Source organism: Megalopta genalis, chromosome 4 (assembly GCF_051020955.1).
Source record: "Megalopta genalis isolate 19385.01 chromosome 4, iyMegGena1_principal, whole genome shotgun sequence".
In the NCBI taxonomy this organism is placed as follows: Eukaryota; Metazoa; Arthropoda; class Insecta; order Hymenoptera; family Halictidae; genus Megalopta; species Megalopta genalis.
This window is the reverse complement of record NC_135016.1, coordinates 6341293-6357170: the sequence shown is the minus strand read 5'-3', so window position 1 is coordinate 6357170 and position 15878 is coordinate 6341293. Positions and strand designations below refer to the sequence as shown.

General features: G+C 44.4%; 2 protein-coding genes across 7 annotated transcripts in view; one reads left to right on the top strand and one right to left on the bottom strand.

Annotated features, from left to right (window-relative positions):
- Positions 1–1415: 1415 nt before the first annotated feature.
- On the top strand, positions 1416–5964 carry ERp44 (Endoplasmic reticulum protein 44). Of its 2 annotated transcripts, XM_033474381.2 has the most exons (7): positions 1416–1594; positions 2200–2281; positions 2396–2551; positions 2630–2930; positions 3083–3130; positions 3510–3805; positions 3884–5964. In XM_033474381.2, the coding sequence occupies exons 1-7, from the start codon at positions 1538–1540 to the stop codon at positions 4228–4230; spliced, it is 1287 nt and encodes a 428-aa protein (XP_033330272.1). In that variant the 5' UTR covers positions 1416–1537; the 3' UTR covers positions 4231–5964. The 2 variants fall into 2 exon arrangements, with proteins under 2 accessions (XP_033330272.1, XP_033330273.1); XM_033474382.2 differs by lacking the exon at positions 3083–3130 and having other exon boundaries at positions 1423–1594.
- Positions 5965–6100: 136 nt separating this feature from the next.
- LOC117222521 (neo-calmodulin) overlaps positions 6101–15878 on the bottom strand; it is a 131803-nt gene continuing 122025 nt past the window's right edge. For all 5 annotated transcript variants that reach the window (XM_076521204.1, XM_076521205.1, XM_076521202.1 and 2 more), the window contains one exon: positions 6101–15234. In XM_076521204.1, coding sequence (XP_076377319.1) covers positions 15203–15234 — 32 coding nt within the window. In that variant the 3' untranslated portion in view covers positions 6101–15202. The remainder of the gene's footprint in view (positions 15235–15878) is intronic.

The window sequence follows — 15878 nt, the reverse complement described above, 5'->3', positions numbered from 1 at the left end:
AAACGTTCTACAACTAAGCACTCGGACCGCCGTGAACGCATTTCTCACGTTCTCTTTCCTTCTCTTCAAATCCGGCTAATATTTGTCTCATATATCTTGCTAATTATACCATATTTTGATTTGTTGCGGTGCAATAAGTTCATTGTAAGTTCATCACTGATAATCTTCGTTGTCCCCTCAGAGGAGACATCCGAGTGATATGCTGGACTTACGATATTCCCATAGGAATATCGTAACAATAACATAGGGAACAACCGAATACAATTAAACAGTAACTGTTTAAGTCAAAGACTTGTACTGTATTCCTTAAACTTTTCTAAAAAAATAAATGCGCTCTTCCTCCGCTCCTTCCATGTAACCTTCGGTCCCAGGATGCGTCGGTTGGTGGAGCGTCGTCCAGTCCAAAGGGTAGTCCCGTCGCGTAGCCACCTCGGGAGGGAGGATCGGGGAGGATGCTGTGCCTAGGGTCCAAAGGAAAGCGGTCGGGAATGTGCACGTGTAGGCTGCGTGCTTGAACGTAGCTTCTCCGATTTCCGTGCAAGCATCTCCGATGAAGGTTTAATGCTAATTTACGACCTCGAAGCCCTTAAGAAAAGTCGTAAAGCTGTTTTCCTTCAGGCTCGCAAGGCCCGGAGGTCGGCGAAGCGCTCCTGTTTCCATGCGAAGTGTCTCCGCTGCTTTACTGCTTGCAGCTGGCATTCCATTATATTGTATTTCTTACTCCAGTGACCGTCTAATCTTAACTTTACCGTTTCGCTAGCTAGGTATATCGTTATCGCTGTTACTATGATACTGGTTCTCATATTACTTGTTATTCGAATAAAGCGCGCTATCATGGCGATGGGGACTAGTAAAATGGCGGCGATCCAGATTCCGGTGATATTATGTCACACAAAGATGGCGGATAGTCTCGATTCCCCTTACGTTTTTGAGCACTGCCCTTATGGGGTCGAGCGTTTAGGGCCAGCAGAATATTCGTGCTGTAATTTAGATCAGTCCTTGCGGGAAAAACGGCACTGTGCTTGGAATATCTCTCTGTGCCACAAATTTCAACGTTTCGCCACGGGCGGCGTCATAGTCGTCTAGTGTAGGGTTTAAGAAGCAAATGATTCTCGCCGCTTCTTGTCAAATATCCAACGCCAGCAGCGGCCCAATATATTTGAACAATTTTCATTTTTATATTTCTCTGGGGAAATTTCATTTCTGGGCTAGGATCAGAGAAAATATATATGTTCGAGGACGGAGTATAAGAGGAGATACGTAAACCCTACGCACGGCGGCATAGGGAGGCAGAGGCAAAGTGGACAAATGGCAAAGATGTCCGCCATTGGTTAAAGTCGCCGACCAAGCTCGCAGTACCTGCATAGAGAATTTCTGTGTCACCTGTGGCCCGCCTGTTACAAACTAGCCTCGATAATATTTTACTAGCCCCTCGATTCACTACAAATTCGTGGCAATTTGACGCAGAGCCAGCTGCTTACTGATGGTTTCTCAAAAAATTTGTGTCTGATCAAGTTTATACTTTAAAGATCACAAGATGTTGGTCTTCTGTGATATTTTCGACTTCAAAGTACTTATACTTGCCTGTTTACTGGTGAGTAATAACCGAGATTCTACGGTGTAGCGATATTTCTCGTACCGGAGAGAAAAAAATTTAACAATCTCATATGTCAGAGGCTTTCGAAAAATTTTGGCCACGCGTAAGGTGACGCACAATCGAGTGACCCACAAAATCTCGTGGTGCCCGCGCCCTATTATCGAGCCGGGCTCGTCCCAAGCCCTTTTCTCAAGGGTTCTTGGGGTCTCGTTGCATCGCACGAATAGCGGCATAACCTATACATGTACACAAGAGAGAATAATTTTCGAATACACTTTGTTCAACCGATTCCCGGATATTTGGCTAAGCATCTGCGTGCACCCCGGTACAGTCTGCTTCACGCAAAAGCTGACGGTTGCTGACGTTGCACGCTTTCAACGCCCGGAAAGACTAAACCGGAAAATAAAAATGTCGTTTCTTATCCCACTCTGTTGTTTTGCTTTATTTTTTCGCCAACCCTGATTATTAAACCCATGCGCCAGCTTATTTCCAAGCTTTGCTTACGTATGCTGTATATTTTACAACACTGACCAAAATTCTGTGATGCTGTTACATAAACCTGTGATAAGAAATACTTGAGAAAACATCGCCTTTTATTCCAGGCATTTTTACCAAACAATTTAGCGAACGAAGCGGACGAAGGCGCGGTATCACTTACCCGACAAAACATTGATATGACGCTCGGTAAGTTACGATCCCGTTCAAGTAAAACGAAATAGGACAGATAAAGCCTATCGCGGTGGCATTTATGCGGCCCGTGGATCTATATTATCAATACGTTCTCGTTTTTATTTTCAGTATCGAACGAATTGGTATTTATAAATTTTTACGCACAATGGTGCCGTTTTAGTAACTTATTAGCCCCCATTTTTGAGGAAGCAGCAACTAGGATAAGGCGCGCTTTCCCCGAACCGGGGACGGTAGTTATGGCAAAAGTAGATTGCGATACGGAACGTGGGTAAAACGACGAAAGGAAATTACGTAACCCACTCGGAGGGAGCGAATTTTCTAAATGAGAAATTATGCTTTTAGCCGGCATCGCCTCGAGGTTTCACATCACTAAGTACCCGACCCTGAAAGTCATCAGAAATGGCCAACCAACCAAGAGGGAATACAGGGGTCAGAGATCTGTGGAGGCCTTCGAAGAATTTATTAAGAAACAGATGGAGGATCCGATAAGGGAGTTCTACGAGTTGAAGGAACTGTTGAATTTGGACGACAAAAAACGGATGATCATTGGTTACTTCGACACCAAGGATGTTCCTGAGTACAAGATGTTCAGAAGGGTCGCCACCAACCTCAAAGATGACTGCCAATTCCATATTGGCTTCGGGTACGTCTGGTTCTCGTATATTCCGAAAATATTCGACACAGTCGGTTAAGGATTCTTTCGATCTAACCGTCTGACAAATTTTACTGAAGCATTTTTATTGTATGGATGTATGAGGGCGCGTGTGTAATGGTTCTGTTGTTTCCTCTAACAAGCACTTGCTCTGCTCAAAACTGTGACATTGGAGAACATTTTCACTTGGTGTAAGTAAGATATTGTGCATGGTCTAGACGAACTTTTCATTTTGCACAATTCTTTAAGGATGCAGCATTTTTTCTGTGCATTTGTACACGGGCAAGTGCAATACGGAATCCGGTACAATCCGATCGAGAACGCACTACCATTCCCGTACGAAGCGATCGAAAAAACTGCACTGAATTTATGAGATTTTTATGACGTTGGGAATCGGCGATACGTTCAATGTTGCGCGGGGTAGTAGCTATTTTCCGGTCGCGTTCTATGGGCCCCTATTGCATTCGGAAACCCCCTTTCAATTATGTTTTCCGATTTTCTTCGATGTGAATGTTCAAACGAAATTTAGAAATGGAAATATTCGTTGATCTTTTGTCAATCGAAAAATAGGAACGCAACCAGATCCATGCATCCCCCGGGACAACCCATTATAGTCTTCCGATCGGATAAAGCCCTCTCGAACGACGAGGACGAGACCTACAAAGGTAGCCTGCATAACTTCGACGAACTGAATGTTTGGGCACAAGAGAAGTGTGTTCCCCTTGTGAGGGAAATTACATTTGAGAATGCTGAAGAGTTAACGGAGGAGGGTCTACCGTTCCTCATATTGTTCCATGCCCCCGATGATGTGGACACCATTAAAATGTACAAAGACGTAGTATCAAAACAGTTGATAGATGAGAAACGTGAGTAAATCGCTTAAAATGCTTGCCCTGATTTGAACATGGACCGGTTGGAATCGATGAATACCGTTTCCTTTGCAGAACACGTGAATTTCCTAACTGCGGATGGTTTAAAATTTGCTCATCCCCTTCATCACTTGGAGAAGACACCAGCAGACTTGCCTTTGATCGCTATAGATAGTTTTAGGCATATGTACCTGTTCCCAAACTTCAACGATATCCACGTAGAAGGAAAGCTTAAAGCTTTCCTGAAGGATCTGTATTCGGGAAAGCTGCACCGGGACTTCCACATGGGCCCGTCACCAAGCAAAAACGAGATACAACAGATCGTAGGGCAAATCAAGGTGCCTACAACCCCACCGGAGTCTACGTTCAAGAAGTTAGCACCCAGTAAAAACAGGTACACGTTACTCAGGGATGAACTTTAATGTTATAGTGAACACATGGACAAGCAACGTATGCATAATTTTGGTTACGCGATTTGTTAGTTATTTTACAGTGATGCAATCCAAATCCGTTGTATTATTATTAAATCGAATTATATCGATCGACGTTACATCGCGCGTTTAAGCATTCTACGTATCAGTTTATACAGTATTCTAATTAAACGATGATTTAGTGTACATTAAAAAAAAATAGGAATGAAAGTCTCGTTATTTAAGGAAAGCTATGCATATAATATACATATGTATAAAATCCCAGCGAACACAAATCTTACGCCTCTACCAAATGTTTTATACACAACTACTAATCTACACTCTAACCTGTAAAGAATTGCTCGATCACGTATAAATCAGGACCTTCGTAGAGAAATTTTTCGGAATAGCAGATTTCATTCTATTTTTACATAACGCCATGCTTTTTATATTCACTTTTGTTCCGTATATGAATCGCTATTCGAAACCCAACCACCGAACGACAGCGTTTAGAGATCGCAGGGACATGCGTTAACAATTAAACGAAAACACCTATAACACATAGCTCACGAAATAATGCTAAGGAAAAGATACGGGGATTAAGGATAAAAATAATAAAATGAAGATATTACCTATCCATAGGCGACCTACTGTAATATATCGTTTTCTATAAGCGGAGAGTTAGCTCGACTGCACGTTAGACCTCTCGAGAGTACTGAATCCATCTTACCTTGGCAAGATGGCTGCGATATAACGGACTTTGGTCCCATGGGTACCCCATGCAACTATCCTTGGCAGGAAGCGTTTATCGAACGATATATTTATTTAAAAATTACCGAAAAAAATATACGTCAAACATTCGAATGTATATTTATAGAAACGCTATAGTAGATTCGTGCAAAGACGTGTCGCGACACTTCTATTTTATTATTGCTTCGCTGTTGCTGACGACACTCGCGCGGGTCCGATTTGGCAATAATATCTATAATAGAATCATAGTCACGCCAAATACACTTTTCGCCAAGGATAGTAGTTCACGAGTTAATAAGATTTTTGGTAATTAGGAATAATTCTTAAGGCGTTCACCTTTTGATACTTCGTAGTTATTAGATGCACGAATGAATAATGCAACGTTTCCAAGGAGACTCGAGGTTTATCGTCAAAGATTATAGTTTCTCTCGATCGATCATCTATTTAAAATCCTTCGAAAATCTCTTTTTTTCAACGGCGAATCTTCGATCTCGAAGATCTATCGAGCAACCGTCGACATCGAACGCGTGCTAATTTCATTTTGCCTCGCTCGAGAATGCCTCGAATTATTCGTTTGTCTATCTGATACTCGTCCCCCGAGGTTTCCTCTAGCACGGAAGAAAAACAAAAGAAAAAGAAATCAAATCGCGGCACTCGGCTCTGTGTGCATTTGGATAAAGGTTGTCTAGAAACGATAAACGACGAACGAGATCGAGCGCTCGTGCTCGATTATTATCCATCGGCTATCGAAGTTCTCTGAGCGCGGGAGAGAATGCGAATTTTTCGAAGAACGTCTGTTTTAATTTAGGGTAATCGCTTCTTGGGCAAAGTATTTTTTAGAATCGAGTGGTGCCGAAACGTGTTTGCGATAGAATTCACGAGCTAGCGATGAGATTGATTTGATACGGTGCTAGGCAGCGCCGGAGATACACCTGAGAAGCTAACTTGTATGGATGATGGTATTAATTTCTCTGTTAATAAAGAATTTCTAAGTCAGGCATTCGTTTGAATCACTGTTACGCGTCCTCGACACTTCACAGATTTTTCACTCACCGATCGGCGAAGATTACGGCGACGCTGCGATCGAGCGCCGAACGTTTAACGGCAGAGGATGATGGAGCAGCGAGAGATGTCCATTATAAAATGGCTGTATTTAGGGGTAACTCGATACATGTATTACATTCCAGCAGTACACGCCATCACCGTTTTATGTTATATTCTAGTCTTGCAGTACATAGTATTACACGTAACATGATTTCATACAGCTAATACCCATCCACACTGCACTCTCGCCACAGTTTCCAGCGCTTCTTCCGTTTGTTCAATGTTTTCGTTTTCCAGCTTATACGACGAAACGTGAATGGAGCAGATCTCGGGCGGAGGAGCCCTCGATCGCAGGTACCGCAGTTAGAGAACAAAAATCGTTAACAGTAAGATCGTTTCCCGAAGGTAGAAAGGAACGTTCGAAGAAAAATGGTCGGTCGAGTGTTAAACTATCATCGCGATATACAGAATGGTACTTTTATTATTTACCACCAAGACCTTTTTTGTGTTTCACGCGAGAACGTTTTTTTTTCTTTTTTTTCACGATCGCCGAACTGAGAGAGCGTTTGATTTTCTCTTTTTTTGTTTCTTTTTTTTCTCTCTCTCTCTCTTCTCCACGTTTTTTTCTCGTCTTGTGTCGCAGTCCCGAATGTCGCTTTCTTCCGAACAGCGAACCCAAGCGGAGCAGATGAAGCGAAAGTAAAGAGCGTGATCTTGCTTGTTTTCTTGGTTCGCTCTCAGCCGTAAACGCGCGTCGATCGGTTTTCACACACAGTTAGCTACAAACAATATATATGTACAAACGGTAAACTCGTAATGAACACCGCGGGGGAAACGCATTCGTCACACGTTGAACTCCCTAGTCCCTATCCTTTTTTTTCCCCGGTTTTCCTCGCTTTTCTCCTAGCATCTAGAAGGACATTCAACTATACGCTTGCCTTACAGAGAGAATCAATAAAGGTCGAACGACGAAACAATCGAAGCGAACCGAGGTTAAATCTGTACCGGTTGAACAGTTAGCGATAATAACAATCGTGTTATAATTCATAATCGTGTGTATATATTGTGTGTTCGTATGTGTGTGTGTGTATGTTATGTAGGTTGCATCCACGAATGGGTCTCGACTGCTTGTCACTTCGAAAAGCACGTTTCGTCATAACGCAATTGAGAATCGTTTCCCGATGTACACTCTAGAAAAATAACGTTATTGAACATTCCTTACCGGATCGGGGGAGGGAATTAGACGTTACAAACGTTATTAGAACTTCTTTTTTTTCCTCAAGTAAAAATATAAATATTCTCGTTCACAGTGCGATATCTCTGGTGTAGCCTCGCTTGACTTAGTGTTTAAACGCTATATGTTTTTTTTTCTCGATACTCCAGACGAGGATAATGACCCTTCTTCTTTCTCTCACTTTCTTAAATCCTATCGCGCATTTCTCTCTCCTTCTCTCTTTCTCTCTCTCTCTCTCGCGCGCTCTTTACCGTTTCTCGAATAATTTGCACCCCACGAAAAACCAAAGACCTGTCGAACGGGTCTCCCTATCCGCTCGCCGCGTCCGCTTCTACGCGCGGCCGTCGCGCGTGCATCCGTCCTCATAGTTTGACTTTGTGTTCTTTTCTCTTTTCTTTTTTTTTTGTTTAACTAACAACGACTTGTACTCGCGGCATCGTTTAATAAAGTAATGAAAGACGTTTTCTTATTACAATAATTATAAGGCGTCGCCGACGACGCGTTTATTCATCATGTATTGCCTATTATCTCTTCTTTGTTTTCTTTCTCGCGACGCTACTACGTTTAGACCGCTTTAGGTTTAGGCGAAACTTAGACGAAACTCTGCGATAGCGATTAGCGAGTATAATACGAGGGGAAGCCGGCTTTGTCAAACGCGACGGGGAAAAAAGTAACTCTCCGGCAAACCAATGGAGCCTCCTCTCGCGATCGTCTCCGAATCGTTCGGAAGCGTTTTTTGTCGCTATCTCGCGGGATCTCGTTTCGAGATCGACGAATTCGGCTCTCGCGAACGATTCGTTACAAACTCTCTTATAAGCAACTCTGTCCTTCGCGGATGCTTCTGTTCGCCAGCCAACGGATGCAAAAACGTAGACACATTTGATTACACTAAAGAACAATCGACGGCGAACGACCGTCCCGCGTTCTAACAACGTCCGCGGCGGTCCTTCCAGAGAACCGGAGAGGACTTCCGGCGGGCCGCGGGACCGCCTCGCGATCGTTACAACGTAGATTACACTTATTCAACGATTACGATTATTATACATCTATGTTGATCAAGTTTCTTCATCAAGATATTTAACAACGTACATAGAACTCTTTGATTACTTTTGCCTCTGTTTAACTAGCACTCCTCTGCCCTTCTCGCGCGGTCCTTGATTAATACCATGGTTGCGACTCTGGCCGAGAACGTTCTTGAGAAGCCACGAGCTCCAGCCTCTCGATCGCTACGATGACAGATGGTTTTTTTTCCTTTTCGGATTTTTTTTTTTATGTCAACGCACGCTCCGCCTCGAAGAAACGCTTCGAGCAGGACTCAAGGAAGAATGCGGATCTCAAGGAACCCGCGCAGTTTTCGAAATATCGCGGAAGCGAGTTCGCGCGGAACTTACGTATACGCGAGCGTAACGCGAAAGTACCCATTATGGAACCCTTTCAAGGGCCGGAAGATTATCGTCGAATTCATCAGAACTGCAAAGCGTTAGATTTTTATATTACCGTTCGATAGATCGATATTTCTAGACGACGTAACGATCTTCGAAATATTTACTTAATACGAATAACAAATTAGACGAATGAGCCTATAATGTACAACTAAATTTCGTACATCCATTTTATGCTGAACGATACGAATTTTGCGAACGTAATCAAATCTCTTTCCTTGTAAACTCTGTTCTCTATCGCAATTCGATGGATGCGTTCCAATATCGTACACCAATGAATTTTTGCCGGTATAACGACTAAACAAACAAATAAATAAACAACAGTACAATTGGATTTACAAAGAACAACGTCCGAAAATATAGGTACAATTTTTACGTCCACTTTCACATGCTCCGTCTATGTTTTTTTACTGTATTGTCCGCGCCACTCTGTTTGTACAAGGGGCGACAAATTGACCGGCGTTTCACGACAGGTACTTTCACCGTAGTATCGACCTCGAACATATCACGTTGCCTCCGATGTTACTGCTCGCCGTGCCAGAAAGATCTGCGGGGACCGGCACGTCGGGATTCATCGCAGACGGATTCGAAACTAAGGGGGAGGCTTTTTTTGGACGCCCGGCTCGGTCCCCGTTCTCTCCTGCTCGTCGCGATTCCGATCCACAGACTCGCGATCTAAGGGACGAAACAACGTTCCGACGGTTCGGGTATCAAAAGACTTACGGAGTATCGACTTGAGCAACTCTATCGGGAAACAATGATGCGCGGGAAAACAAGCGACACGGCCGAGGATCGTGGATCCTCTGGCCTCGAACAGCGCTGATCGAAAGGAAGACTTGCTTTCTCCTTCTAAGGACGTCCGATATATACTCTGAAATCTCTCTCTCTCTCTCTCTCTCTCTCTTTCTCTCTCTCCCGCTCTCTCGTACAGTTTTTAGTAACTATACAATGAAATCTGCCAGCAGAATAGGACGATGTGTACAGTTTCGTACACCGCGCATACAACGACACAAATATAAAATAATACAATATATAGAATATAATGGTAACGCGATGTATTCATAGAATCTGTTTCTTTGTCTTTTTTTGTCGAAGAGTACTCTATAAAAATATTATTCGCTAGGGTTCATCAACGATAAACTCTGCCCGGCATGGGTCGTCCCTTTCGTCCCTCCCGCGGAATCGTTTCCGGTCGTCCATCTTGCTTCCTCGGACCCGTCGATTCCGCGGGTACCGAACATATTTCTGACCTCGAGAAGCGCGCGGACTCATTTAACCCTCGTCCGTCCCTTGCGTCGATCCTCCACCAATTTCAACCGTTCGCCGACTAGTGCGATCGTCGTTGCAGAAATTGCACTATCTCGTGTCACGAGCGAAATATTCATCCAGCGTGAAAATTTGCCGTTCGAATCGCGATTTCAGCGGAGTCTGAAATACGCGTCAAGATGTTCCGCGAATATTCAAAGGCCGAGACGAACGATAAAACGAACGAATGTATAAAGAATTATTGCGAGAGGCACAACAACGAATGATTACTATATTTTAAGTACACCCGCTCTACGAAGAACTTCTCTGAAACGGCGTTTTCTTTCTCCGTTCGACGTCAAGGGACGAATTAAGCTGGACAAACGGGGGACGGATGGGGGGTTAACACGTTCCCGGCGCGGTAAAATCAATTCGGTTTCGAACGAAAATCCGTGGTACGGTCGAGGAGAATGATCGCGGATCGGACGGACGGGGAACGTGTTAATTGGAACGTAATATTGCTTGGGGCCTCTCGAAAGGAGCGAAACGATTGATTGCTGGTACGCGGGACGCGTTTCGGCCGGAAAGGGTGAACCGAAGGGACTCTGCCTGGGTCGGGGGAAGCGGTGAAGTAACCTCGCCGCGTCGGGCCTGCGCGGGCCCGATCGTAATTATGTATGTAGGTATAATTGATTCGAGGAACGTGCGCGCGACGTGATCGAAGAGCCCGCGGTGCCCGCGCGTGGATCCTACTATACGTGTGTATGTAATCATCAACGGGAGAGAAAAGGTACCTATTTGCAAGCGCGCGCGTGACGACGACGGTCTGTGCGTTTTGTGTCGCGTTGCGAAACGAAAATGCACCCGATATGCAACGGGACCCCGGGGCTCTTCGACACCGGCCACGATTTCTTTGCGAAAGATATATACAGGTATTGACGTTGTCTTGTACTTGTGTTCTAGCGTTTGTCGAGAGATAAATCTTACAGATGAAGGTGTATCCACGGTCTTCTCCGTTTCCTCCTCGCTTTCTCTTTTGTTTCAGCTTTTCCTTTTTTTTTGCTTCTTGTTTTCGGCGTTTTCTCGTTCGAACGGACAAAAACAAAGGACCCGAAAACCGAAAGTTCCATGGGGTGCGGTGCGATGTCCCGCAGTGCGAATCGAAAACGAAACGGGGTCGCGTTTCGCCTGCACGCTGGCAGACGCGACGACGAAAGTGCGCGCGAAAATTCCGGGGGGAACGGAAAGAACGGTGATAGAACGACGAAATGTGCATCGGCAAACTCTCGGTGAGGCTAAAGCAGGCTACATCTAGAACCTTGAAAGGAAGAGTCGACGGTGTCTAAGCTAAACAGCACCATTCCCGTGTTTCTGCATCGTAAAACTCTCGGATATCTCCCCTCTCCCTTCCCCCTTTCCCTTCTTCCTACACCCCGGCAATCGTTTACGATCTATCTTGTCGGACACACGTGGCAAAACGTAGGCCATCTCTCGTAGGTAAATCTCGATAAGCTTCCATTAATAAAATCGTTAAAGATATTGTCTTCGGGACGTTATATATTACTTATTCCGCGTCGTCTTGACGAGCTCTTTTAAATATGTTTCCACTGTCGAAGCGCTTCGTTAAACGGATCTTTTGTGCTCTCGAGCGTTTCATCGTGCCCTCTTCTCACCCATGGTTGCACAGCCTGCGGCGTTTCCGATGAATTACGTTGCGTACGGCCCTGCGACGGTCGACGATTACGAATCGAATCAATTAATTCGCGTTGATCCCGCGACGGGAAATTAAGTTGCATTGTTTGTTCCGGCGGCGGTGTTGCTTGACGGTGCATCGACTCGGATTCTTTACACTTTATTTACCGGCTGTTTCCTAGTAATACTTTTGTAATAAAAATCTGATTGGAAAGCTGCAATGATCGCGGCTACAAAATCCAGGAAATTATTGAGATTAATTTAATGCATTTCAGTTCTCTTGAAGTTAGTATATAGAAAGAGAATTATCGATCTGATCTCAGACACAGTTTAGTCATCGAGAAACCAGAAATCCGGTTGAAAAGTTGCAATAATCGCGTCTACAAAATCCAAGAAATTATTCAGATTAATTTAATGTATTTCAGTTCTCTTGAAATTAGTATTTAGAAAGAGAATTATCGATCTGATCTCAGACACAGTTTAGTCATCGAGAAACCAGAAATCCGGTTGAAAAGTTGCAATAATCGCGTCTACAAAATCCAGGAAATTATTTAGATTAATTTCACGTATTTCAGTTCTCTTGAAATTAGTATTTAAATGAGAATTATCGATCTGTTCTCGGACACAGTTTAGTCATGGAGAAACCAGTGAACAGGCTTCCGGTAAGTAAAATGTTGATTTCGAGCGAATTATTCAACGAATATCGGCGAGCCAATGTGGAAACTGTTTTATCAGTCTCGGAACGATAGAAAATGTTCTGCGCCGTTCTCTTCGAGGACTGTCTCGATTTCAATCGCAAGACAAAATTGCGAGGTGGCATGAGCCGAGAGTCGACCGCCATGTTGGACAAGATCGAAAGTCAACCATTTTGCGATCGTCGCGGCGATCGAACCGAACGACGCAACGTAACCGTGTTGCCCGACTAAAGAACAGAATTATTGTCTATCCCTATGCGCATGTTAATTATGCGAACGTCTCTCTGTGAAATCACCGCATCGTGTGACCAACTTCACCACCGATAACAACGGCGAACATGCTCGATCTCCGCTCCCGTCATCGCGCTCTTTATTTAAGGACGAACCGTATCGCCTGCAACAGGATTAAGAGCTCCTCTTATTGTTTTGTATCCCCTTTCCTCTCCTCTCTCTCTTTCTCTCTCTCATTCTCTCTCTCCCTTTCGCTCTCCTCGCCAGAATATAATATCACAACGCACACAGCCAGTTTTTCTCCCTTTCTCTCGCTCGCTTTCACTCCACTTTCTCTCTCTCTCTCTCATTCTCACAAACTCTCGACATTCTCGCTCTCTCTCTCTCTTCCTTTCTTTCTTCCTTTCTTTCTTTCTTTCTTTCTTTCTTTCTGACACTAATACTTGTTCTTGTTGTTGCATCATTAGTATTTTTTTTTTAAAACCATAAAAATATCAATGCCAGTATACCACCGACGTACATCGCTAACGTGTATATGTATATATAATATATGTTCGTATGTATGTATGTATAAGTATATACTAAATATATATATATATATAATAGAATATGTATTGTATATATATATATAATATGTATACATGAATATCCATAATAACGTTACTTCATGTGTCTCCCGTTAGCAACACCATGTACATAAGGTATACGTATATATAATAGGTATGTGTATAATGCATCATTTTTATCGTTACGTGTACGTATATCCTCTAGGCGCTAAACAACTACCCTCTATCGCGACCTACACGGCTGTGGCTTCTCTTAATCTTAAGGACCTAGAAGAGGGTGCACGACATAGTTACAGTTTTGGGTTTTTGGATGCCGAGGTTCTTAGGTGGACGGTGTTCTCATGTTAGGGGACAGCTGACACAGATGGGAGGCTCTACGAAGGGCACGGGCGGCCATTTTGTCGCTAAACCCGAGCCAGCTAATTTCGAGGATTCTCCCCGGCATCCCGTAGGTGCCGCCGGGAACCGAAGAATAGACGCCAATGGCACCTTGCTCTCGACAGGAGGCGTTCGATCTTTGCCCGTGCCCGATCTAAACGCTAACCGAAACGGCGTCGACTCGCTTCCGGCGGAAACTCCGGATCGGGAACGATCGACAGAGGCCGCGAAGTAAGAGCCGATTCCATTCCGTTGGGGTGGTTGGGTGGGCGGGGGGTGAAACAACAAGGGGGCGGTACACAGTGACGAGACTCGCCGGGTAGAAAACGACCGGTTGAATGTAACAGATTCAGAGCTACACACACGTATCAAGGAAAAAAGGTTCGCTACTGTTGCTTCGATTCCTGCGTTCCAGCGGCGGCCGACCTGGCACGCCGCCACAGCGTGCGTTCTAAAAATTCAGCGACAAGTATATCATCGTTAGAGCTAATCCTACTTGCCAACGACATTCATCTAAATTTGAAGACAGATCGTTACGGGGCTATCTCTCTCTCTCTCTCACTCTCTCTCTCTCACTCGCGTCGAGTCCCGCGCGGTCAGAATGTTAATGAGACGCGGTGTTTCGCCGGCCGTGCACCGACCGTGCACGTCGTCGTCGTCTCGTTCGCAAGCGGATCTCTACGCAGCTAAGGGGGAACAAAGCCGATATACACGGAGGATCGATATCGGCGAAGGAATGAGCCGGGCGAGTGTCTCGATCGGCCGGTCGGTCGTTCGTTCGGTCGCGGATCGAGCTTCGCGCGGGATATAACAACGATGCCTCTTCTTCGACCTTCTTCGACCCTCTTCGATCCTCTTCGATCAACGCGCTTCCAAGTGACAGACACCATAGGCCATCGAAACGAACGGCGGTGAAACGAACGCCCGGCCGCGAGCGAGACAGTCGCGCGATTAATAATCGTTCGCGTGTGCGCGGTGAGTGACGACGAAGGGGTGGGGCGTGATTGGTTCCTAACGATATCAATAACGACATTTTTGTTGTTGTTGTTGTTGTTGTATAGCATTAATAGAGAGTATAACTATGTAGGTATTTTTTTTTTTTAGGTAGGTAGGTAAACGCTAAAGAAAGCTCAGTTGATTGTTTCGGGAGCGAGCACCTCACTCGTATCTCGCGCGGTAATGGCTCGTTCGTTTCTGTTGTCGCCGCTAGCTCATTAAACACTTTGTAAAATTAGATTCGAAGGAGCGAGGTGTGTAGATGCGTGTATATGCGTGTGCAACTGCGGAAGTCGGCCTCTCCCGTCTCTCTCTCTCCTCTCTCCCTTCACGCGAACCGACTCCACGATCCGTGGACCTCGTTCCTGCGTTTTCTCGGCTGCCCCGCCGATCGAGACCCGATTTTTCGCGACCGGTAACCAACCCCCACTTACCCCCTCGGCGCCGGAACCTGCCCACGGCCACGACCGAGAGGAACCGTTCCGTTCTCGCGGCCCGGAAACCCGGGTCTCGGGTTTCCAACGTCCGTTTCAAACTGGTATCCCAACCGACGCGCCACGATCTCTTCCGGCTTGTCTTCGACGGCGGGGCACCGAGCCGTTTCTCGGAGTCGCGGTCACTTCAGGGAGGAACTTCGCTCGACTTTCTGCTCTTCGACGAAGACTTCCGGCAGCTTCGTAGCTTCGCTTCGTTCGATCCGCCGCCACCGAGCTAATTCTTCGACGTCAGGATTGTCACGAACTCTGTCGGCACACGGAGCACAAATTATTGGTTAATGGATCGGATCTCTTCTTTTATTGTAATTATTGATAATATTGGAGAGATGCTTCTGTATGGAAATTTTTTGGAAGTTTAAATATATTCAACCTTATTATTGTTACAAAACGATTTACGTTAGTCGCGCTCAGGGTTCGGCAGTTCTAGTGCAAACCCCTTTGCCCTATAAGTAATGTGTTATATTGTATGTTATGTACATATAAATAATATATTATATATATTATAATTAATATATTATTAATAATATTATATTAATAAATTAATATATTAATATATTATATATATATTATAATATATAATATAATATGTAATATGTTATTCGCGTGTTTCTAAGTCGAAACAAGATTCGATTCTACCGCTACAAAAATAATTACAAAAATCAGCGCCGACAGGAATATCACTTGTAAAATAAATAATTAACCCCTTGCACTATAACAGGGCTCGTGATAATGATTTCATACCTAATCCATTGAATACGATTCTTCTGTCATAAAATTTTAAGAATATGAAAGTAAATGAAGAATCTCGAAAGAAACAAAAATTGCCTAGTTCTATTCCAGAAATGATTAAGAACAAAAATATACCAATCTCGACGCGATTACGAAAGAAA